The 24,027-nt window shown below is 42.3% G+C and overlaps 4 protein-coding genes across 7 annotated transcripts in view; 2 read left to right on the top strand and 2 right to left on the bottom strand.

Moving 5' to 3' along the window:
* The window catches only part of LOC311102580 (cerebellar degeneration-related protein 2-like), a 15,915-nt gene extending 8,752 nt beyond the window's left edge, over window positions 1-7,163 (bottom strand). The window contains exons 1-4 of the mRNA XM_084143955.1: window positions 6,970-7,163; window positions 4,939-5,051; window positions 589-737; window positions 247-423 (exon numbers count right to left, since the gene is read on the bottom strand). Coding sequence (XP_084000081.1) covers window positions 247-423; window positions 589-737; window positions 4,939-5,051; window positions 6,970-7,051 — 521 coding nt within the window. The 5' untranslated portion in view covers window positions 7,052-7,163. The remainder of the gene's footprint in view (window positions 1-246; window positions 424-588; window positions 738-4,938; window positions 5,052-6,969) is intronic.
* Window positions 691-12,800, top strand: LOC311102563 (transmembrane protein 180-like). 2 transcript variants are annotated; one of them, XM_084143944.1, is made up of 8 exons: window positions 691-759; window positions 8,351-8,665; window positions 8,791-9,087; window positions 9,246-9,368; window positions 9,578-9,732; window positions 9,979-10,062; window positions 10,597-10,740; window positions 12,060-12,800. In XM_084143944.1, exons 2-8 carry the CDS (start codon window positions 8,360-8,362, stop codon window positions 12,199-12,201), a joined length of 1,251 nt encoding a protein of 416 aa, XP_084000070.1. In that variant the 5' UTR covers window positions 691-759; window positions 8,351-8,359; the 3' UTR covers window positions 12,202-12,800. The 2 variants fall into 2 exon arrangements, with proteins under 2 accessions (XP_084000070.1, XP_084000069.1); XM_084143943.1 differs by lacking the exon at window positions 691-759 and adding an exon at window positions 7,362-7,915.
* Window positions 12,479-18,214, bottom strand: LOC311102591 (immunoglobulin superfamily member 6-like). Of its 3 annotated transcripts, none has more exons than XM_084143964.1 (6): window positions 17,808-18,214; window positions 14,474-14,815; window positions 14,200-14,300; window positions 13,991-14,041; window positions 13,532-13,642; window positions 12,479-13,287 (listed from the first exon to the last, which is right to left on the bottom strand). In XM_084143964.1, the coding sequence occupies exons 2-6, from the start codon at window positions 14,808-14,810 to the stop codon at window positions 13,237-13,239; spliced, it is 651 nt and encodes a 216-aa protein (XP_084000090.1). In that variant the 5' UTR covers window positions 14,811-14,815; window positions 17,808-18,214; the 3' UTR covers window positions 12,479-13,236. The 3 variants fall into 3 exon arrangements, with proteins under 3 accessions (XP_084000090.1, XP_084000091.1, XP_084000092.1); XM_084143965.1 differs by lacking the exon at window positions 17,808-18,214 and adding an exon at window positions 15,054-15,141; XM_084143966.1 differs by lacking the exon at window positions 17,808-18,214 and adding an exon at window positions 15,030-15,106.
* Window positions 16,856-24,027, top strand: LOC311102615 (ER lumen protein-retaining receptor 2-like). The gene is made up of 5 exons (XM_084143982.1): window positions 16,856-17,125; window positions 18,739-18,839; window positions 21,959-22,117; window positions 22,259-22,511; window positions 22,783-24,027. Exons 1-5 carry the CDS (start codon window positions 17,035-17,037, stop codon window positions 22,815-22,817), a joined length of 639 nt encoding a protein of 212 aa, XP_084000108.1. The 5' UTR covers window positions 16,856-17,034; the 3' UTR covers window positions 22,818-24,027.

Raw genomic sequence — 24,027 nt, 5'->3', positions numbered from 1 at the left:
CAGCTCATTTGGTTTCTCAAAGTTGGTCTCTTGTCTCCATCTACTCTCTTCTCAGCCTTGTCTTGGTTTGCATGGTTGAGATGAGAATTAAATTGATCAACATTGATTTGAGCTGAATAAAGCTGAACACATCTGGTGATGTGGTGGAATGGCTGCGTTTTAGAGTGAAAATAACATTAACGGTTTGTTGGCACCAGATTCAATTGCACAGCTGCAGGACACAGACATGCACACACACACACTCACTTGTCTTTCTGCAGGTCATACAGCTCCTTGAGGCAGGACACACTCTGTGCTCCGAGGTTGCGTCTCTGCTCGGCCAGTTCTCTCCTGCTGCGGTCAGACTGGGCTGCACTCAGCTCATCCACCTGGGTCTGCAGGTCCTCCATGTGGGTCTCAAGACTGTCGATCTTCTCTGTCAGGCTGGGAGAGGACGAGCATAGAAGTGGTTCGAATTACTGAGCTTTGTGGAGAAAATTAATTTAGCCAAAACCTTGCCACTTAGCACCCAAATTTACTAAGTATTTATGCTGGGATTTTTTTTTTTTCTCTTTTCAGAAAGGAATCAGATAAAGTCATGAGTCTCACCAGTTGATCCTCTGCTGGGCGACGCGGTTGTCCAGAATCAGCCTGTGGTTGCCCTGCTCCAGGTCTCTGGCCGCCACATCTAGCTGCTCGTATACCTTAGCATGCTGGTCATTCATCTGCCTCAGCAGATCCACCTGCTTGGTCAGGTACTGGGAGGAGAGTAGGTCAAAGGTAAGGGCCATTGAATTAGGATGGATAGAATAGAACACTGTTTTTGGGTCCACTAAAAGGGTCCAGTGTTTGTCAGGTGATACGGAGTTTATACTGTATTGTAAGTATTGATCAAGCATTTAATTATGGTTCCATTATGACTGCTACAGTATGAGAGTTCTCTCATTATTCTCTCAATTCAATTCTCAGAACAATGATACATTACGAAACAGCTCAGTGCGTCCTCTGAAGAGGACCAGAAGCACCGAACACCCTTTTGGACTTGCAAAACACTGTGGCTTTGTGACAGGAATACTCTATGCAAGAGTATTTGAAATACATTTGCATGGAGCTGGGGCATATACCACTTAGCATTATCAGGATGGTTCACTGCCACTTGTTAAAGGACTCCTAAGTGATCCCCCTATGTGCCCTCGAATTTAGGCTTAACCATCATGACTCATTCAAATCATTAGGGTTTGATATTAACTGACTGTCAGACAAGGCTTAGGATAAAGCCCTAACCCACATCACTCAGTGAGCTCCTTCAGAGAGACACGCTTCAGTTGAAAAATACGTCAATGGAACTTTGAACTGGTTCAATTACGTGTGAAATATACTTTACTGATCTTGCAGTCAAAAGTGTACAAAGATCTTAGTCCAAAGTGAAAAAAATAGCAGGGTCACAATACTGACAGATGAGTAACACTGTCACAGTAGTTGCATAGGTGACGATAGTACCTAGAACTTGACATATCTAGCTAACCATTACCTGAAAATAGAGGTTATATTCCTCTGTTTACATTACAAGGAAAGAGGGCAATTCCACAATAACAGAATGATGCCGAGACTCTAGACTTTCCACTTTAAAATGTATGTAAAACAAAAACCAATGATTGCAAAGTAAAAAAAATAAACATACAACTTCATGCACAAGGACTACCTTTAACAATTTCCACAGAAAATTTTACAAAAACACATTTACTTGAAGAGCAGTGCAGATGCAAAGTTTGGTAACAGAATGACGGCACAAACAGCACAGACCATCATTCTGTTACCAAACTTTGCATAATTCTGTTACCGTGGAATAGCCCAAGAGTAGCCTAAGACCAGGTACAGACACCACATATAGAGATGGTCAGATACATGGGATTACAACTCAATAAGCACTGAAGGCACTGACCTCATAATCAGCACTGTAAATAATTTAAGGTCCTTATCTTTGTTGACCTGCTGTCAATTAGATGGTCTCTCCAGTAATTAAAATAGAACGGGACAGTTGGTACGGTCAGTAATAGTCGGATATCCTGGGGTTAAACGTCGAGACATAGGTCTTAGACTAGAGGGCTGAAATCCCCTGTGGTTGGTTGTGTGCTGAACGAACACGTTGCGCCTGAACACCCTTTGAATGTATCACCTGTTTGTTTGAACTTGTTGAGACTGCTCACCGAACACATACTGCTTGTTCCACCATGGTCGCCCAGAGCTAGCACCTGCGCAGTGCACATATTTGCTGATCTTTGTACATATCTGTTGTTCATGCTTATTTGTTTGGAAATGAAGTGATTTACTGTACAAATCAGATCTGTGTGGCATGCCGGCACCTATAGCTCCAGTCGACTCTTGTGAACAAGCAAGGAGTTCATACTGAAGAAGTGGTCACTAGTCAGGATGATGGAAGAAAGGCCGAAAGGTCTGATACGAAAATGTCATGTTGTTTGTACCGCCACCCTAACTGTGAACGTGTGTGAGTATACATCCCGTGAATATAGTGAGGGTACTATTAGGCAACCCCAAAATATTGGTTGTTAAACACACCATCATATATCATGCGGTGCAAGGCAGGAAAGAGTATTTGCACACCAAGTTCTCTTAGGCTACGTTTACACAGGCAGCACAATTCTGATATTGTTTCCACTAATTGGTCTTTTGACCAATCACATCAGATCTTTTCACATCAGATCTTTTTCAGAGCTGATCTGATTGGTCAAAATACCAATTAGTGAAACAAAATATCAGAATTGGGCTGCCTGTCTAAACACAGCCTTAGACACCCTGTGTTGAGAGGCAGGATAACATCAGTAGTAACTATGTGAAAGTTCACTACCTTGACTAAGCCTTTGGCTACTGAAGGGAGCATAAAGCCGTTGGCCACTGCCCTCCTTACAGAGAGGAGGTGAAAGGTGTCCTAAAGGTGCCTTAAAGATAGGAAGACAAATACCTGTCCATGCAATGCACCACGCCAAGGACCAATTAAGTCATGAGCTACTCCAGACGGGCTTTCACTTGATCCCATTTAACGAGAGGAAACTAACAATCAGAAGAGCCTGACAAGAAAAGAGATTTGGAGCAGAGATTTCTCAACGTGGACTTTCGGCTCCCATTGATGGACTTGTTGGTCTGTGCGTAGGGTTGTTTCCTAATGACGTCATACATTTGAGCTAAGCTTCTTATTGCTTCTGAACACCTGAAGTCCTGTTTTTGTTTACAGACAGGACAGGTACAGTGCCTTCGGAAAGTATTCAGACCCCTTGACATTTTCCACATTTTGTTACGTTAAACCCTTATTCTAAAATGGATTAAACAAATAAATAATCCTCAGCAATCTGCACACAATACCCCATAATGACAAAGCGAAAACAGGTTTTTAGAAATGTTAGCAAATGTATTAAAATAAAAAAACAAATACCTTATTTACATAAGTATTCAGACCGTTTGCTATGAGACTCGAAATTGAGCTCAGGTGCATCCTGTTTCTGTTGATCATCCTTGAGATGTTTCTACAACTTGGTTGGAGTCCACCTGTGGTAAATTCAATTGATTGGACATGATTTGGAAAGGCACACACCTGTCTATATAAGGTCCCACTGTTGACAGTGCATGTCAGAGCAAAAACAAAGCCATGAGGTCGAAGGAATTGTCCGTAGAGCTCAGAGACCAGATTGTGTCGAGGCACAGATCTGGGGAAGGGTACCAAAAAAATTCTGCAGCATTGAAGGTCCCCAAGAACACAGTGGCCTCCATCATTCTTAAATGGAAGAAGTTTGGAACCACCAAGACTCTTCCTAGAGCTGGCCGCCCGGCCAAACTGAGCAACTCAAATCAGCAAAGAGAAACGACAGTCCATCATTACTTTAAGACATGAAGGCCAGTCAACACAGAACATTGATCGCCGCATGTGTAGTTCCCACCGTAAAGCATGGAGGAGGGGGTATTATGGTGTGGGGGTGCTTTCCTGGTGACACTTATTTAGAATTCAAGGCACACTTAACCAGCATGGCTACCACAGCATTCTGCAGCAATACGCCATCCCATCTGGTTTGGGCTTAGTGGGACAATCATTTGTTTTTCAACAGGACAATGACCCAACACACCTCCAGGCTGTGTAAGGGCTATTTTACCAAGAAGGAGAGTGATGGAGTGCTGCATCAGATGACCTGGCCTCCACAATCCCCCGACCTCAACCCATTTGAGATGGTTTGGGATGAGTCGGACATTAGAGTGAAGGAAAAGCAGCCAACAAGTACTCAGCATATGTGGGAACTCCTTCAAGACTGTTGGAAAAGCATTCCAGGTGAAGCTGGTTGAGAGAATGCCAAGAGTGTGCAACTTTTTGGGTTACTACATGATTCCAAATGTGTTATTTCATAGTTTGATGTCTTCACTATTATTCTACAAGGTAGAAAATAGTAAAAATTTATTAAAACCCTTGAATGAGTAGGTGTGTCCAAACTTGACTGGTACTGTATATAAATTAGCAAAAATGTCAAAAAAACTGTTTTTGCTTTGTCATATGGGGTATTGTGTGTAGATTGATGAGGGGGGAAAATTTTTTTTTTATCAATGTTTGAATAAGGCTGTAACCTAACAAAATGTGTAAAAAGTAATGGGGTCTGAATACTTTCCGAAGGACAGGTTAGCTAAGGACAGGTTAGCTAAGACTAAGTCAATTTGTTGAATGAATGTTGGCCTACTCCAGTGGTACAGTATCTGCAAAATTATAATTTATTAACAAGCAATATTCCAGCCATAGTGACCTTCAGAGCAAGGTTTAAAAAGTGATTCATTCATATGACACATTTAGCTGCCGTTCAATATGTTTCCGACTGATCAGTGGAAAAAATGTAACCTACAATGTGGTCGTGTGCGTGTTTGTATTTGCTCTCAGCGGCTTAGTATGATCATATTTAGGCTAGCTACCTCAACCTCCTGCAGCTGCTCCTGGTTGGTGGAGTACATCTGCTGCAGCCCCTGCTCCAACTCATGGTTCCGGTCCAGTAGGGTCTTACCCAGCTGAGCCGCCAAATGGAGATCTGTAAACACATACACGCAAACATGTAAACAAAACACATTCATTGTATATACACTAAACATGGATCAGTTAACACTTTCACAAATGCGTATACACACACACACAGTATGTTAGCCCAATATTGGACTAAAGGAGCCTAACATTACTCCTTATAGTCCAAGGACCTTACATGTTTTGTTTAAAAGTGAATTGGCTCTGGTAGCCAAAACAACCAAATACTACATTAAATGTGAATTGATTCTCAATTGCGGTATGGTTCTAGAAAAATAAATAAATCCCTCTACTTTCATATCACATCAAAATGATTTTAAAAATGCAAAATACACACTCACTGAACACCGTTTTAAGCGGTTTTAACACAGTTGCAGCCGACAGTATTTTTCAGTGACAACATGTTTGTGGCATCTGACTTCTGTTTACACACAGGTGTTCGGAGACGGAGATAGCTAATTAGCACAGGTAGTCCACTCTGTCTTCCATCTGTTTTCCATAAATAAGCGCTGTAACATGGAAATATGGCCATGCGGGAATCCAAAACCAAATAAAGGTGTATCAATTTAACCTTTTGTTTTGTATAACGCAAACATCTATCAACCCAAAGGTTGCACGTTCGAATCTCATCACAGACAACTTTAGCATTTTAGCAACTTTTCAACTACTTACTACTTTTTTTAGCTACTTTGCAACTACTTAGCATGTTAGCTAACCCTTCCCTTAACCCTTTTAGCTAACCCTTCCCCTAACCTTAACCCTTTAACCTAACCCCTAGCCTAGCTAACGTTAGCCAGAGAGCTAATGTTAGCATCCTAACCACCTAGCTAAGCTAGAGTTTGTAATACATCATACGTTTTGCGAATTCGTAACATATTGTACGTTTTGCACATTTGTAACATATTGTACATTTTGTAAATTCGTAACATATATTACAAATTGTCATTCGTAACATATCATACGAAATGAGTGATGGACATCCACAAATTAATACATAACATACGAAACGTAATGAATGTGGTCCTCTGTAGCTCAATTGGTAGAGCACGGCGCTTGTAACGCCAGGGTAGTGGGTTCGATCCCCGGGACCACCCATACGTAAAAATGTATGCGCACATGACTGTAAGTCGCTTTGGATAAAGGCGTCTGCTAAATGGCATATTATATTATATTTATCATACTGAATGTAAATCGGTTTTACATACAGAATTATACAAAAAGCTCTGAAACCAGGTTGCAGTCAGCCAGCCAGCTAATGTAATGGAACTGAGAGTCATGATCAAGGGCTAACAGTATGCCTGCAACAACATACAGGTGCACAATAATAATGCAGTACACAAATACATGCAAATAGTGTCCAAACAAACTACAAAAACTGTAGCCTACACACACACACACACACAAGTCACACACAATACACACACAGGACACAATAATCAACACATGGGAAGTGACAGCCTTAGGATATCTTGGCAACAAGAAGGCTCTCAGTAATTCTCAATATAGACCCCACTACTACTGACTATGTGTGAGTGTCACAAGAGTGTTACCCTTTACAATAAGATCTGTGTGCGATACAAATCACTCAGATTATTTGTTTAAATTCTAACAAAATATGTTTGTTTTTTAAATGGAATGGATGTGGGTCTATGAAAGGGTATCATGAGGCTTGTGGTTGCAATGTTGGCAATCGCATGTCATCAGCAATAACTGTGAGGCATTCACTGATTTTGTCTAGGACATTTTAAAATTAAATTGTAATGATTTTCTAATCTGTAATCTCAGATGATCTGATGCATCAATCCAGACTGTAGAATAGTGGAATCGTATTGCAATAAGAGGCTGGTGGTTGTTCTCTCTCAGTTACGGCTGTTTAGGGCGCAACCGAGCTATCCCTCCCTTCAACACCCGCAACACAAATCTCTTACCGTGCTCAAGGTCCTGTTTGCCATACCATGGCTCCTCATCCTTGAGCTCAAACTCTTCCTCCACTATCATATCAGTCAGCATTTTCCCCTGACAATTGTATTCCAATAGAGAGTGCGCGCTCCACCCGGCAGAATCCTAAAACACCGGTGTGATAAACAGCCTGGAGTGACCGGACAATATCCTCCGGTGGCGTAGTCCGGTGTCTGTTTGCGGCAACGTGGCAATCTGTGCAGCGGGAGAACGAACTCAGCCACTAAGGAAAAAGCGACACTACTTTTTTAATGACAGTTCATTGACCAATAATTAGAAAGTAGGTTGGACCAGAGGACCTTTTTGTCCAATGTTTGTTTGTTATGGTTCGGTCACATGGGTTATTGCCCCGCCTATTTCCGCATTTACAGAAACGAGTTTGATATCTGCAAGCGAGGAGAGGAGCATAATTTGTTTTGTATATTAACACATATTTCTAATTGTGTATTCATCAGTGAGGTTATCTTAATTTGTATTTGTAAAGTCTGTTTGCTGACCAAGCCGAAATAGTAGAAATCCTGCACGCGACTGCAGAACTTTTTCCATGGAATATGAATAGCTGGAAAGTCCGTTTCTTTAACTCACCTGCTTGTGTAGTCATATAGATTTTTCACTCAAATGACACTCGACTCACTTTGCAAATCTGTGGTAATTAAATGAGATCAAAGTGAGTAGCCTGGAGAAATTAAACCACCACCAGGCATGACCGTGGAGAAACCAGCCGCAGGTGTTCGCACCTTCGGCGGCCTGAACATCCTGAGGCACCTGGCGAGTCTGGGGGCTCACCCTCCCGCCGTGGCTTACTCCATGACCACCCTGGGAGCAGGCATGATGAACAGCATATTTAGCTTCTACTATGTCAAGCTGTTCCTCAACAAGTACAAAATATCAGAGGGAGCTTTCCATCAGTCACAAGTGAGTACTGTACTACAGTAACAGATACTGTAAACTTTCTGGGCATTAGGTAGCCTAGTGGTTAGAGCGTTGGGCCATTAACTGAACCAAATTATTATTTATTAAACGGCAACTGTAGCCGTAGGGCCCTATGACTATTATGCACTTGCATAATAGTAGGCCTACATTGTACACTGCCCAATAATAGTATGTCAATTCAAAATGGGAATAACTGGCTTGATATGTCAATGCTCAATGATAGTGAGGAAAGTACGCACAATGGTATTCTTGGCCATGCAGCTTGCTCACACTTTTATTAAGTGGAACGAACCACACATGACAGCATATACAGTCCTTAGACGTGTAATTTGGGCAATTGTTCAATATTAGCAACTTCGAGATGCAAACAAGACAATTATTATGTCATCCCTCTTTGTCATCTCTTCATCCTGACAGGTGGTGTACATGGTGTGGAACGCAGTGAACGACCCTCTGTTCGGCTACCTGCAGGATAACTCCCGCGTACCATGCTGCTCTCAACGTCGTCTCTCCATCCTGTATGGTGCTCCCTTCTACGCACTCGCCTTCCTGCTCGCCTGGTTCCCATGGCGAGAGTACGCCCCCGGCGACTGGATGAGCGGCGTCCACCTAATGGTGGCATTGTGTGCGTTCGACGGGATGCTGACGTTTGTGTTGCTGGCGCAGTGCGCCCTCTTTGCAGAGATATCAGGCCACCACCAGAGCAGACTGAGACTCATCAAGTACAACCAGGTAGGAAAGGGAGGTGTTTTGTGAAGTGTTTCTTTTACAAGTTTCATTTTAGCTGCAGTATTTATTTTGTTGTCTGAAGTCAGTAAAGTGTTCTCACGTTTATCTCCTCTTCCCCCTCTCCCCAGGTGGCGTCCCTTATAGGTTCCTCCAGTGTTCTATTCTGCGGCCTCCTCTCCCAGAACATGGATGACTTCCCATCCTTCCAGGGCTTCACTGTCCTGGTGGCTGTTCTGGCCTGTGGCTGCATGATCTACACAGGCCTACACAGTGAGAGCCGCTTCGACACCAAAGAGTCAGCACCGGGGTCAAACGACCAGGGTTCTGGCCAGTTAACTCTTTCCTTCTCCTTGGTGACCTCTATGACCTTGCAGATCCTGACCAATAGGGACTTCCAGCTCTTCGTGCTCATGAACTTCTTCCAGGTCAGAAAAAAGACTGGGATACAGCCGCTCAATGGGGCCACAGAATGTGGGCACATATCACTTGGTTTGTTCTGTTAATGGGGATATGTGTGTGTATATGAGTGTGTACCACATCTGACCATTACATGTATATTTCCTATCCATTGCACTTTTTCCAGGTCTTCATGGTGGCATTCTGTAATAACTTCACTATGATCTTCGCCGAGCATCTGATACCCCCCAACGTGCTGCCATCACTGGCCAAGAGCTTCATGTATGGAGCCGGCTTTATCTGTCCTCAGGTAACATACCGCAGCTCAAAACACTTTATACTGAGTGGAGGGAGTCACTAACCTTACTCAGCACCACCAGTGTATTGCATTGAGTGCCTTGCCAAGTGCTGACCACACATTACACCACCTATTTTCTAGCATTGCCTTGTTGATTTATTCCCATGGTGTTACTTACTGTACTGTACCTTACTGTCATCTCTGTGGTGTGTCTCTCTCAGTTGGTGGTGCTGAGCAGTCAGAGCCTGCTCCACGGCCTGGGCTACTACAAGATCATCCTGCTCACCTTCTACGTAGAGGCTGGCATGGCTGCCGTCATGCTGGTGCTGGGGCCACATCACTACTACATCCTGGCATTCTTCCTGACCGCTAACATGTAAGAAGTTATGTTATCGAATTGTCATTGTAATGTTATTATATCATCTATTTATATGTTATTGTAGCCACTGTCATTAATGACAGTGAATGTCCACATATATCAGTGTCAGTTATGTAATTCAGTAACATGATTTGCTCCATGAGTTGGATATACACCAGTGCCATTTTACAACTGTTTGCTTTATCACACAAACCCTTTCATTGTAAAAATGTTTTAAACAAAAATATCTTTGTCGCCATTAAGGGTCCTTGTCCAGGCAGCCTTCAGTCTGTTTAACCTGCCTCTGGCTGACATTATCGACTCAGACCTTCAGAGACACAAGCGCAGGTAAACCCAGGTCTGCTGTGTCACAGTTATAATAGTGCCACATCAGCACACAGTGAACTCCACCCGCCCAGCCATCCATTATAGATAGACAGTAATAGAACACTACTCCCTCAGGGGTGTTCTGTAGGCTAACACTGAGCTTCATTGGCAGTGCTACAGTACCTAACAGTCTCCCTAACATTACAAAAGTAACTGAGGCTGTATGTACTTTGTAGGGCACATTAAGTATGTATTGATATTAACCCACCAAAGTAAGTGTGGAAGAGGTAAGTTATTTGGACTTCAATTGTAAAATGTTGCAATGAATGTGCATCTCTGTAAGTCACGTACAGTACACAGACAGGAATGTAAACACAGTGATGGATGTAAACACTAGCAAGGGTATGACTAAAAGCGCCTTGAGCCCTTGATGGAAAATATAAATCCAATCATTCCAATCCATGATTATTATTGTTATATCCTCCTTATGACATCAATGTAAGTGGATCAAGTATTAAAGCCTTGTTGTGTCCTTTCCCTCTGTGTCCTCTACAGCTCCCCCCTCTCCTCCATGGTGTTTGGGACCAATGCTCTGTTCACTAAACCAGCCCAGTCTCTGGCTCCTATGCTGGTGGTCTCCATCCTAAACCAGTTTGGCTACGAGAACCTGAAGGATGCTGGGAGGGATGCAAAACCCAGGTAAGGGCTGCTGGGAGGGATGCAAAACCCAGGTAAGGGCTGCTGGGAGGGATGCAAAACCCAGGTAAGGGCTGCTGGGAGGGATGCAAAACCCAGGTAAGGGCTGCTGGGAGGGATGCAAAACCCAGGTAAGGGCTGCTGGGAGGGATGCAAAACCCATGTAAGGGCTGCTGGGAGGGATGCAAAACCCAGGGAAGGGCTGCTGGGAGAGATGCAAAACCCAGGGAAGGGCTGCTGGGAGGGATGCAAAACCCAGGGAAGGGCTGCTGGGAGGGATGCAAAACCCAGGGAAGGGCTGCTGGGAGGGATGCAAAACCCAGGGAAGGGCTGCTGGGAGGGATGCAAAACCCAGGGAAGGGCTGCTGGGAGGGATGCAAACCCCAGGGAAGGGCTGCTGGGAGGGATGTAAAACCCAGGGAAGGGCTGCTGGGAGGGATGCAAACCCCAGGTAAGGGCTGCTGGGAGGGATGCAAAACCCAGGTAAGGGCTGCTGGGAGGGATGCAAAACCCAGGTAAGGGCTGCTGGGAGGGATGCAAACCCCAAGTAAGGGCTGCATCTCAATAGTCTAAAATGGCCTCTCCTTATCTCCTTTTTGCTAATTGTATTATTGTGGTGAGAACTAAACAGGTGAAAGTGAATTCCCTGTAGACATCCATTTTGCTTGTATCTGACCTGTGTCTTCAGATAAGTGAGGAGAGGAAGGCACTTTAGACTATCAAGAACGACCATTTAAGATCCTGTTCAGTGTTTTGCATTATTAGCAATAATCCATGTTTGCGCTGCCAGCATGCAAATTAACTTTAGCCTGACCAAACCAGTCTTACTGTTACGGCCTTGTGTATTTTGGGGCTGTGAGGAATGAGAGTAGGAGTAGGAATGATCTAGGATTGGTTCACTGCCAGCGAGTCACCTGCTGAATTAAAGTAGCATTTGATTCATTTCAGGTGCAGATGTCACACATTGTTATCCGTAGTTGTAGTGTTTGACAACTTGCTGGGGTTATATCTTGAACTCTACTGTTACGCTTACTGAGATAAGACTGCTTACATCCCCTAGTGGTGAAATAACCGCATTGACATGTTACATTAATTGTGTCAGTGAACCAATGTAAAGCAACTGCATTTATTCTACGACATGGTAGTTAATTATACGCTACTTTAATGTGTCTCTGTCGTAGTATTATTAGATGTAATTTTTATAAATTGTCTTGATACACAGACATACTGGTTGAATTCATGACAACACATTTCCAGTAGCTCCTCTATGTCTTGTAACATATCCTGTACTGTCTGAATAATGTCCTACTCCTCCCCTGCAGTGACTTGGAGGCCCTCCACACCACCATGTTCTACCTGGTGTGTGTGGTGCCCATGTGTGTCGCCGCCCTGCAAGTCTTCGCCTGGAGGCCCTTCTCAATACGCAACAGTCACACCGTGGACACCAAGTATATCGACGACTGAGTCACTCAACTTAATCTCTGTGTCTATGCTGACTTTTAAGACTTGACAGGCTGCTGCAGCACTCCTAAAGGGAACATGGTGGTGTAATGGCAGGAGGGTACTGCAGAAGAAAACTCTCCATCTGTATGTGTTTATTATGTTTGTCTGTGAACTTGTCTGGTGGTGATGAAGGGAACGGTACTGACCCTAACTCTGGTATCAGGAGCACAGTACCTGAGCCTGCTATTACGCTATGCACTATGTAATAATATGATGTTAGTTACTGTGAAAACTGTATGACTTAACCAAGTTTATTGAGGGATATATTGTAGCATCAGATTACTTTCAAATAGGTTATTAGTTTGCAGACTTTGTTCTCCAAACAACTTGAATGTAAAACAGATATTGTCTTTGACATAGTGTATACATTGTGTATACTACATACTGGTATCATGGGACCTGAACCATTGTGATGTTGTGCCTTTGTCTAAATAGTTAATACCAATCAAATATGCTATTACTTTTCATTCAAATTATTTGCATTAATTTGTTGGGGAATGTTTTCTACAAGTCTTTTTTACACTGTTTCCATTTGAATTAAAAACAATAAGCCTTCATTCAAATAACTTGCACATGTTATTTACATTTACTTTTTAAACTGAAACATGCGTTGACTTTTTAAACTGAAACATGAACCAAAACAATCTGATATTCAAATAGGCGGACTTCAGATTCAGTACAGGGACTTCTGTTTTTCTTTCTGATTCATTTAAAGTTAATCAAATTGAGATTATTTTTGTCTTGTTACTCTCTCCATATAGCATGTTTTCCATTTTAAGCTGCCTGAAGAGGAAAAGGCTATACGGTCACTCCTGACCTGCAAACCGATTTTCAGAATTTGTTAAATTTAGGTCAGGGTTAAGGGTTTGGTTAAGGTAAGGGTCAGTTTTAGATTTTGGTTAGTTGTTTTTGCAGGTCAGCAGTGTCCTTATAGTCTCTCCCGCCTGAAGATGTGAAGGGAAGTAGCTGTCATTAGCTGTTCTCCTTTTTGTTGAGTCACTGGTTTTGGTAAATGTCCTCTGGATGGTTGGAGTGTGGGCTTTCAACCTGCAAGATGATTCAGTTGAGTTTATCAGATGTAGAGTCAACATGGTGTAGATTAGATGTGTTGTTTGAGAAGAGTTTGCTTAAGAACAAGGTATGATAATTTAGCAAATTGAAAACCGGTTGATATAACTGAGTCATAACACATAAACATAACACAAAATCTAAGCACTTTCCCAGCCTCTCTCTTACTTACTAGGAAAGCCAATAAGCCATATTAGGAAACTGCAATCTGACCATAATGTACCTTGTTTTGAGCAGGGCCACTGTGGTTGGGGTTCTTCTTGTTACTTTGTAAGTTCCTCTTGCCGTACAGCTCTTGCACAACAGCACCAAACTGTACTCTAACTGTATTCTTCTGTTAGAGATAGAACGAACAGCAAACAAATTGGTTACATCGCAGTGGTAAATAACAACAAAAAAGTGTTGTATTTCCTTGTCTTTCTGCAATGTAAACATACATTGAAGTCTCAATATTGTGAGACTGAGGATTATACTAGGAATTTACTGAAGAGGAATACCCCCTCTTACAAAACCATGATTGCAAGGGCTTAGAAATAGAACTGTTCCTTGTTTAAGACATCGGGCTTTCCACAACTTTGTGAAACTAAATATTGTGAACACATTGCACATTGTGGTGGCATCAAGTATTCTTTAAGACATCATGAACAACTTCAGTGAGGCAGTACAAAAGAGAAGACTTCACCTGGATGTCACTCTTCTGTGTACCTCTGCAAACAGCAATGTCTTTCCCAGTCTAGTGTAGAATGAGCGGGTTAGAATCCAATGTAGACTAGATGTTATTATGGTGGTTGCATGATTGGTCAATATATTTTATGCACTGTTACGTCTCAAACAACATCCAATTCATAATGATCATTATATGTATGTATCTAGTGTAATACAATATCTTACCTTCTTACAAATGATCAGAATCAGTACCGCCAGACTGTACAGGGCCAACAGGACAAACAGCAGCCACAGCAAAACATGCCAGGTCATCTGCATGCCCCACTCTGAAAGCACACAGGAGAACTGTCACTTGGTTTTCATATGGTTGTAAAGGCAAAACTTGAGTATAATTGAAAAGGCCCCCTTGCTACCGCAAACACTCTTACCCATAGAGATACATCAAATGATGAGTAATAATTTCAAATGATACGTGTTCTATTTAATTATATGCTCTTACCTCTCACCACCAGCGTGGTGCCCTGTCCTATCTCCTGTGCCCCGCTGCATACCACGTTTTTAAACAAGGCAGCACAGTGGTACACCCCGCTGTCATTGGCCTGGAGTGAGTTGATATTCAGGGCGTTTCTCTCCAGGCTGTATTTGTGTTGCTGGGTCATCAGATCGACCGAGTGGTGAGCGTCCTCCTTGAAGACGAACCAGATTAAGTCAATTTCCATATTGGTATCATAAGTGATGTTACAGGGGAGAGAGGCTGTCTGACCCCCTATCCGCCAAATGACCTCGTCTGGCTGGTGTAAAGATAACACTTGGGAGCAGTTGGTCTTGTTCCCCATGCTGTCTGGAGTAAAAAGAGATACAGGTACAATCATAAAGTTGTACTTTCAATCGTTATATGTGTAACTAATATGGAATCAAAATAGTTTACACCAAGGAATAAGAGGAGCATTGTGTGCTTTGAGAAAATATCAGATTAAAACTGATTAAAAGTTACAGTAATTATACTGGCATAAAGAGACATTTAACTTAGCTTTACTGGTTTAGAAAACATTCACATTTAGTGAAGTTGGTGTCCTTACTGGCTGTCGAGATGAATTAGCGTGGTAGAGTAGAACACTGATAAATCCGTTCTGATGAAAACATTACGTTGACACCAGTTGGGTGTGTGAAGAGCGTGCGCGCGCGCGCTGTGATCTCATGACTAAGTGTGTAATAGACAGAACAGGAAGATGGATATTTTGACTTCTCTCACTTTTCCATCCTGTTTACCAACTATCTCATCATTATGTGTTTGGTGTTGTAATCCCAAACTATTTTACTCACGGTCGCACAGTTGTCACAAATGTTGCAGCATCAGAGAGATGTTGTGAAAATCAATCTGTTCGCCTTTCTTCAAGTTCAAGGCCCTGGCATGACAGTCACATTGCGTATATTATGTTCTAATAACTAACCGAGATATTATAAATGAGAATACAACTAAACAAAACTATATACAGTACCCAAGAAGACTCAAGGCTGTAATTGCTGTCAAAGGTGCTACAACAAAGTCCTGAGTAAAGGGTCTGAATACTTATGTAAATGTGATTTTAAAATGTTTTATATACACTACCAGTCATATTTTGTATTTTGTCTACATTGTAGAATAATAGTGAAGACATCAAAACTATGAAATAACACATATGGAATCATGTAGTAACCAAAAAAGTGTTAAACAAATCAAAATATATTTAATATTTTACATTCTTTAAAGTAGCCACCCTTTGCCTTGATGACAGTTTTGCATACTTGGCATTCTCTCAACCAGCTTCACCTGGAATGCTTTCCCAACAGTCTTGAAGGTGTTCCCACATATGCTGAGCACTTGTTGGCTGCTTTTCCTTCACTCTGCGGTCCAACTCATCCCAAACCATCTCAATTGGGTTGAGGTCAGGTGATTGTGGAGGCCAGGTCATCTGATGCAGCACTCCATCACTCTCCTTCATGGTTAAATAGCCCTTACACAGCCTGGAGGTGTGTTGGGTCATTGTCCTGTTGAAAAACAAAATGATAGTCCCACTAAGCGCAAACCAGATGGGATGGCGTATCTCTGCAGATTGCTGTGGTATCCATGCTGGTTAAGTGTGCCTTGAATTCGAAATAAATCACAGACAGTGTCACCAGCAAAACACCCCCACACCATCACAAATCCATGCTTCACGGTGGGAACCACACATGCGAAGATAATCCGTTCACCTACTCTGCATCTCACAAAGACATTGCAGTTGGAAGCAAAAATCTCACATTTGGACTCATCAGACCAATAGACAGATTTCCACCGGTCTAATGTTCATTGTTCGTGTTTCTTGGCCCAAGCAAGTCTCTTCTTATTATTGGTGTCCTTTAGTAGTGGTTTCTTTGCAGCAATTCGACCATGAAGGCCTGATTCACGCAGTCTCCTCTGAACAGTTGATGTTGAGATGTGTCTGTTACTTGAACTCTGTGAAGCATTTATTTGGGCTGCAATTTCTGAGGCTGGTAACTCTAATGAACTTATCCTCTGCAGCAGAGGTAACTCTGGGTCTTCCTTTCCTGTGGCGGTCCTCATGAGAGCCAGTTTCATCATAGCGCTTGATGGTTTTTGATTTGTTTAACACTTTTTTGGGTATTACATGATTCCATATGTGTTATTTCATAGCTTTGATGTCTTCACTATTATTCTACAATATGAATCTGTGAGAATTGGAAGACAGGTAAAGCATTTTAGTTGAGGCTGATATGAAGAAGAAACTGGACATTCTTACCAATGGATGCTGGTGGGCGTGTTTAGCACTGGTGTCACTCAAACTGCTGTATCCAATCCGAATCCAATTTGCGTTGTAATTTAAGTTTTTCTTACACCCCCTTCCACGTCGACTTGCCCTATCGCCATATTTCAACTCGTTGCCTCAAGAAAGGGATAGTGAAGCCGGTTAAATAAGTTAGCTAGAAAGCTAGTTTAAACCAGAACAAGTTCTCAACAGTAGACTTTAGGGTCTTAAACGTCATTTTCACCGGTGTCAAAAGAAGGCATCAGCTCTAGCAATGAACATCTTCAGGTTTACGGGAGACCTCTCTCACTTGGCAGCTATCATCATTCTCCTGCTCAAAATATGGAAAACCAGGTCGTGTGCTGGTGAGTAACGTTATATTAGCTACTAAAATGTAACTTGAAAGTTTTATTTCTTCCAATGACTGTTATTGGCTATGTACTGTCTACATATGTAGTTAGTTAGCCGTATGTCCATATTCCAACCTATCTAGTTAGCTGGCTGTAGTTTAGATCCCTGTAGACCGCTAGCTAGCTAGCTAACATGGATAGTTAACGCGTTAGCTTCTAGCGTTATATTCCTAACCCACTACTAGTTAGCTATGTAGCTGCTAGCTACTGAACAAACAAGCAACGAATGGCATTTAAGTGTTGATCAATATATAATACATCATGAAACAAAAGTATATGCAGATCATGTGTGCACTGACGAGTTCGTTAGCTAGTTAGCTTGAATTGGTTGAACGTTAGCTACTTAACCACAGTAACATGTCAACTTGCTAACTGTCTTTTCTAGCGCGGCAACTTGGATTGCTTGGATTTGACGTTAACTAGCTAGCTAAACTGATTAATGTTTAATCAAAGCCTTCCTTGAGTATCTGTTTTCCACCTATGACAGGCTATGTAACTGTTAGCTAGCTAACTTGCTATGCAAAACATGTTAGTTACGGTATCTAACTAGCTAGTTACTTGTAACAGCCAAAATAGTCGATGATAAAAATATAAAACATCGATTGTTCATAAAGTGATGCAAGTTTGGACACTGTACCTTGTTGTCAGGTGAGGTATTTATGAATAATTACTGTTTAAACATTCTGTCTAGTGTCAACTTTGTTTTCTGCAACAGTCTGGCATGCGAGTACACTCAATGTAGCCTGGCGTTTGATTGTTTGGTCTGGACTCTGACGTGGCATTCAAAGTCCCAGAAATTAACTGGTTAGGTGGCAAGGAATCAATGCATTCTCACTCAAAAGTAGTCGACACTGCTACATTTGTCTCAAATTAGCTGAACACATCCTATATTCTAAACACTCGCACACGTTTCTCTCATCGACCTTGCTTGCATCGGATGCATTGGCATGGCGCCCCTTTGAGGCATTATGATCTTCAGGTTTATAGCATCTTCCCATTCAGTTCATGGATGGGACAGTGTAAGATTGAGACCCTGGGGTTTTGTCAACCTATTCTATTACAGAAACAAGTGCATGTTGGTCTGATCCTGATAGCACCAACTTTCCTGAAGTGAATGCATTATCCCATGCATAAAATTCATAACGTCTTGAGGGGTGTGTCTTTTTCTAATACCAGTCACTCTAATATATGGAATAAATACGATTTCTTGTTAACATTACGATTAGGCCTACATGGAGATAAATTAGTTGCTAGGTGATCACCATAGTCTTGAGATGCTGCTGCATTTCTTGATGTAGTTTCAGCGAACAGATGCAGTTTATTTATCCTCTAGTCAGACATGGGTTTGACTCACTCACATTTCCAACTGCAGTCAGTAAGATACTATCACACTTGCAGCCATGACTGTGCAGGGGCTTGCAAAGGAAGACTATTTCAGAAGTTGAAGACCTTGCCTTTCTTCCTGAACTTGTTCATGAAGTGATGCAAAACTAGAAGACTAATTTCTTAATAATTTCCTTCCCGATATTATCCGTCCTACTGTTGTTGTAAAACTGGTTCTCTTCCAGGTATCTCTGGGAAGAGCCAGATCCTGTTTGCTTTGGTCTTCACTACTCGCTACCTGGACCTACTCACCTCCTTCATCTCCCTCTACAACACCACCATGAAGGTAAGAGGATGGCTGGGCCTTAATACTTAGCCTTCCTTTCTTTCTCCATACCTCCAAACCACTGATAGTATTGATTAAGTGTTATAAGTTGGGCCAGGCGGAATCTGTGGAATCCCTTACAGAGTTGTCTGCATAAGCACTTGACAGTCATCACCAAATCTTTCAGGGCTTCAGATAAGTAATCTCTCTGTAGATTTCATCTGGCCCTAGTCCGTAGGAGAGATGGTCTAGACCAGGGGTGTCAAACTCATTTTAGCTCAGGGGCCACATGGAGGAAAATCTATTCCCAAGTGGGCCGGACCGGTAAAATCATGGTATATATATAACTTAAAAACAACAACTTCAGATTGTTTTCTTTGTTTTAATACTATCAACATAAAACATAAAGCTGGAGCCTGAGGACAGTGTGTCCAAAATAGTACAAGCACAACATCACTATTAATCATAAAACACCTCAAGTTTATTTGAAAATTCTAAAGAAAAAGAACACAAACACACAATGCCTCAGTGATTCACAGAACTGTTTCACAGATCACAGAACTATATCAGGGGGTCATTTCTCAGGCAGAAATGTAGATACAAATAATGAAATCCTGTTCCCCAAACAAGTGCAAGAACCACAGAGTCAAGAATAGGTTAAATATACAAATAAAATAAAATCAATTAAAAACAATAGCACATCAACATAAAAACATATAAACATAAAGCTGGAGCCTGAGGACAGTGTGTCCAAAAGCACAACATCACTATTAATCATAAAACACCTCAAGTTATTTGAAATTCTGAGGACAAACAACACACAAACACACAATGCCTCAGTGATTCACAGAAGTATATCACAGATCACAGAACTATATCAGGGTGTCTCATGCAGCACTTTAAGTGGGGTTGCATAGTTTATTTGACTCCTGATACCTGGCATCTTTTAGCTTTCACCAGCGCATCAATATCAGGCATCACATCCTGAGTGGCAGCCAACTTCAGGATGTGATTCAAGTGCTTGTGCGTGAGCCTTGAGCGCAGCTTTGTTTTATTTATGCTCATTACAGAGAACTTGCTCACAAAGATATGTGGTTCCAAACATGCACAACAGTTTTGCAGCGAGGGCTGTCAAGTAATAATAATAATATGCCATTTAGCAGTTGGGGTAACCTGGCAAGAGATTCTGATAAAATGTGTCCAAGCCAGCTGCAGCAAATTTGCCCATCAAATCCGAGTCACACTGCAAGTCTATTATTTCAAGTTGGATGCTGACGGGCAGATCAGAGGGATTCACGGTGAATGGCGAACAAAAAAACGTTGAAGTCTTTCTCCAGTTCACCAAAAATCTGAAAGCGTTGCTCAAACTCCCTTAACAGTCCCGTTATTTTATCTTTGAACCGCTTCATGTCTGCCACATGTTGGGTCGCGCACACATTTTTCAGACAGGGGAAGTGAGCTGCATCACCACCGGCGAGTTGCGTCTCTCACAATGACAGCTTCAACTTGAAAGAACGTATGCTGTCATAATACTGCGTGGCAACTTTGTTGCGCCCTTGCAGCTGTTTGTTCAAGTTATTCAGGTGCTCTGTAACATCCACCATAAATGCAAGGTCCTGCATCCATTCTGCGGAATGAAATTCTAACACTGGTTTGCCCTTTTCTTCCATGAACTGTTCAATTTCTTCTCGTAAATCAAAGAAACGCCTCAGCACAGCACCTCGGCTTAACCATCTTACCTCAGTGTGGTATGGCAGGCCATAGATGTGGTCTTTCTCTCTGAGAAGGCTGTCAAACTGACGGTGATTCAGGCTTCTGGATCGGATGAAATTAACAGTTTGGATGACCACCTTCATGACGTTATCCATCTTTAATGACTTGCAACACAAAGCCTCCTGGTGCAAAATACAGTGAAAAGTCCAAAAATCATGTCCTCCATTTGCAGATTGCACTTTCTCTCTGAACTTTGTCACAACGCCTGCTTTTTTCCCGATCATTGAGGGCGCACCATCTGTAGCCAGGCTGACAGCGCGGGACCAGTCCACTCCGACCCTGTCCAGCGCGCCGACGAGTGCAGTGAAAATATCAGCTGCTGTCGTTGTATCTGTCATCGGCACCAACTCCACGAACTCCTCGGTGACGGTCAATGTGTCATCAACTCCGCAGATGAAAATGGCCAGTTGTGCAACATCTGTAATGTCCGTGCTTTCATCAATTGCAACCGAAAACGCAATAAATGACTTTACTTTTTGCTTCAACTGGCTGTCCAAATCCACTGAAAGATCGGAAATCCAGTCTGCAACTGTGTTTCTTGTCAGGCTGATATTTGCAAAAGCCTGGTGCTTTTCAGGGCACACAATCTCTGCTGCCTTCATCATGCATGTTTTTACAAATTCACCCTCACTAAATGGTTTTGAAGCCACTGCGATTTCATTAGCAATGAGGTAGCTAGCTTTCACTGCAGCGTCACTGATGTCTCGGCTGTGAGTAAACAGACTGCTGTTTCTTCAGACCCACCAACAGTTCATTCACCTTCTCTCTTCTCCGCTGTCCTTGAAAGTTGTCATATTTGTCGGCATGAAGACTCACATAGTGGCGACGAAGGTTATATTCTTTCAGCACTGCAACATGCTGTGAACACACCAAACATACAGCTTTCCCATTCAATTCCGTGAATAAATAGAAGGATGACAATTTTTCTTGGAACACTCTGCACTCTGCGTCCACTTTTCTCTTTTTTGACAGAGACATATTGGGGCAATGAGGGTGCCAAATCACATAATGTTAAAAGTAGAAGCCGTAATAAATATCGCGGGCAAAACAAAGTAGCTCATCCGGACTGGCTGCACTTGCTTGACCTATTTGCTCTGCCCCGGTATAAACAGTTTGCTTGCTTAACACAATTGCTATTGCGCCATCCAGTGGACACAATTGGAACAGCAGTTTATTTTATTGAAAAATTGCAGCTAATTTTTATACTTTACAAAATCATCTCGCGGGCCGGATTAAACCCGTTTGCGGGCCTGTTCCGGCCCGCGGGCCGGACGTTTGACACCCCTGGTCTAGACTGTGGTACTATTTTCTTCACAGCACCATTAACATGGGATACACTCATTTTCTCCCTCTCCTCTTCCCTGCAGGTGATCTACATTGGTTGTGCCTACGCCACTGTCTACCTGATCTACATTAAGTTCAAGGCCACCTACGATGGGAACCACGACAGCTTCCGGATGGAGTTCCTGGTGGTTCCTGTAGGGGGCCTCGCCTGCCTGGTCAACCATGACTTCTCTTTCCTAGAGGTTAGAGACATTTACGTTACATATGAAGGAGAGACCCGTAGTTGATGGCTACTTAACCTATTCTGCATGGTCAGTTGTGAGAGAGCTGGCGGATGAGATTAATGGCTAATATACAGTGTTGTGTGTTTGTCTTTCTATCAGATCCTGTGGACATTCTCCATCTACCTGGAGTCGGTGACCATCCTGCCACAGCTCTTCATGATCAGTAAGACGGGCGAGGCGGAGACCATCACCACCCACTACCTGTTCTTCCTGGGTCTCTACCGGGCCCTGTACCTCTTCAACTGGATCTGGCGCTTTTACTTCGAGGGTTTCTTTGACATGATCGCCATTGTGGCCGGCGTGGTGCAGACCATCCTCTACTGCGACTTCTTCTACCTTTATGTCACTAAAGGTGAGTGTCCACCTAAATGTCCATCTCTGATTTCTGTTCTGCCATCTGTGTATTCGCTGTTTGACCTTCTGGTATTTTATGTATGCGTAAGTAAGCATTATTGGAGTAATTGATGGTTGAGTTTGTAGGACTACATCATTATTCTAAATGAGTTATAATCCATCTATATACAGTTTGAATGTTGTAGTGCACAGGAGTCAGCACATTGCAATGGAAATACATTTGGAAAAAAAATATTGGGCCCTCTGACATGCATCTCTATAATCCTCAGTGCTGAAAGGAAAGAAGCTGAGCCTGCCAGCATGAGAGGTTCAGACGGAGACCCCGTGTCTCCCAGCAGACTCAGGGTGCGTGGAGATGACATCACGGAACCCCGCCGAGCGAGCACAAGATGCCTGAGAGACAGAGCGACTCAAGGGAAAAAACACTAGTCTTCTTCATGAGTAACTTTGAACTTGTAAACAACAAACAGCTCCAGAACTGAATGAGAGGTCATCCCAGGTCTTCACGCGGTCTTCGGATATCTGTGTTTAGCATCTTGCCTTACCTTTTCTCATTGCTGTTCAAAATAGAAAGAAAACATATTTTTTTTTCGACATGTGAGGTGTGCTCTTTATGATGGCTCAACATGCATTGTATCGATTAGGGTTGACTCAATGCAAAGTACCATGCCAAACTTCTTAATGAAATGCACAAATGTAGTCTTTATGATTAAGATGGAAACGATGTGTCAAGGAGTGTTAGGTAATGATGATTTTATGTCTTGCTATTACATTGTTTTTTTACATGACTACGCCCTTGGCCAACTTATTATTCACAAGTACATTTACTTATCTGTTTTGTAGGTGCTCTTTCCTTTGGAGATCCCAGTTTGCACTCCTCTCTTGAAAAAGTTATCCTGCAAAGCCCACTTCCTGGTTCTTGTGTTCATAGATCCCTTTGCCCAATTATTTTTTTCAGTTGGCCTTCTTCATCTTGGTGTCCTCCGTTATGTACGTACTTGCCATTCTAAGATGAAGTTCCCATCTTAACATGATAAATATCACCTTTCACATCACCAACCAAAATAAGAGTTTATTGCATTACTTAGGCCTAGCCTCAGCTTGTTCAACATTGGATGATTGTAAGTAATTGTGCTTCCTGATAGGGCTATTTGATTTGTTTTCAATGCAGTCCTAGACTAAGGTTAATTTGGTATTGATTGAATACTGTAATCGCCTTACATGGTCAGTTGTCTGTTTAGCTGTTTAAATAAAGATCCAGTCATTTGTCACAGAGATAAAACACCCATTGAAATGTAAATGATATTCTAGAACAGGGTTGAGGAATGCGTGTGATATATGGTGTTTGGTATGGATGCATTTTAGTTAAATGTTGAGATTTGACCCATTATCCCAGCTAAGTACACCCCCATAGCCTATTCATTTGAGTCATTCCTATAGCTTCCTTTTTAGTTTTAAGTTGCATGATACCTGGGATACCACCTCACCTCCAATAAACTTTTTATGAAAAAACA

The sequence above is a fragment of the Coregonus lavaretus genome (assembly GCF_964263955.1).
Source record: "Coregonus lavaretus genome assembly, chromosome: 2".
In the NCBI taxonomy this organism is placed as follows: domain Eukaryota; kingdom Metazoa; phylum Chordata; class Actinopteri; order Salmoniformes; family Salmonidae; genus Coregonus; species Coregonus lavaretus.
Note: the sequence above shows the minus strand (reverse complement) of the source record. Positions and strands in the feature narration are given on the sequence as shown.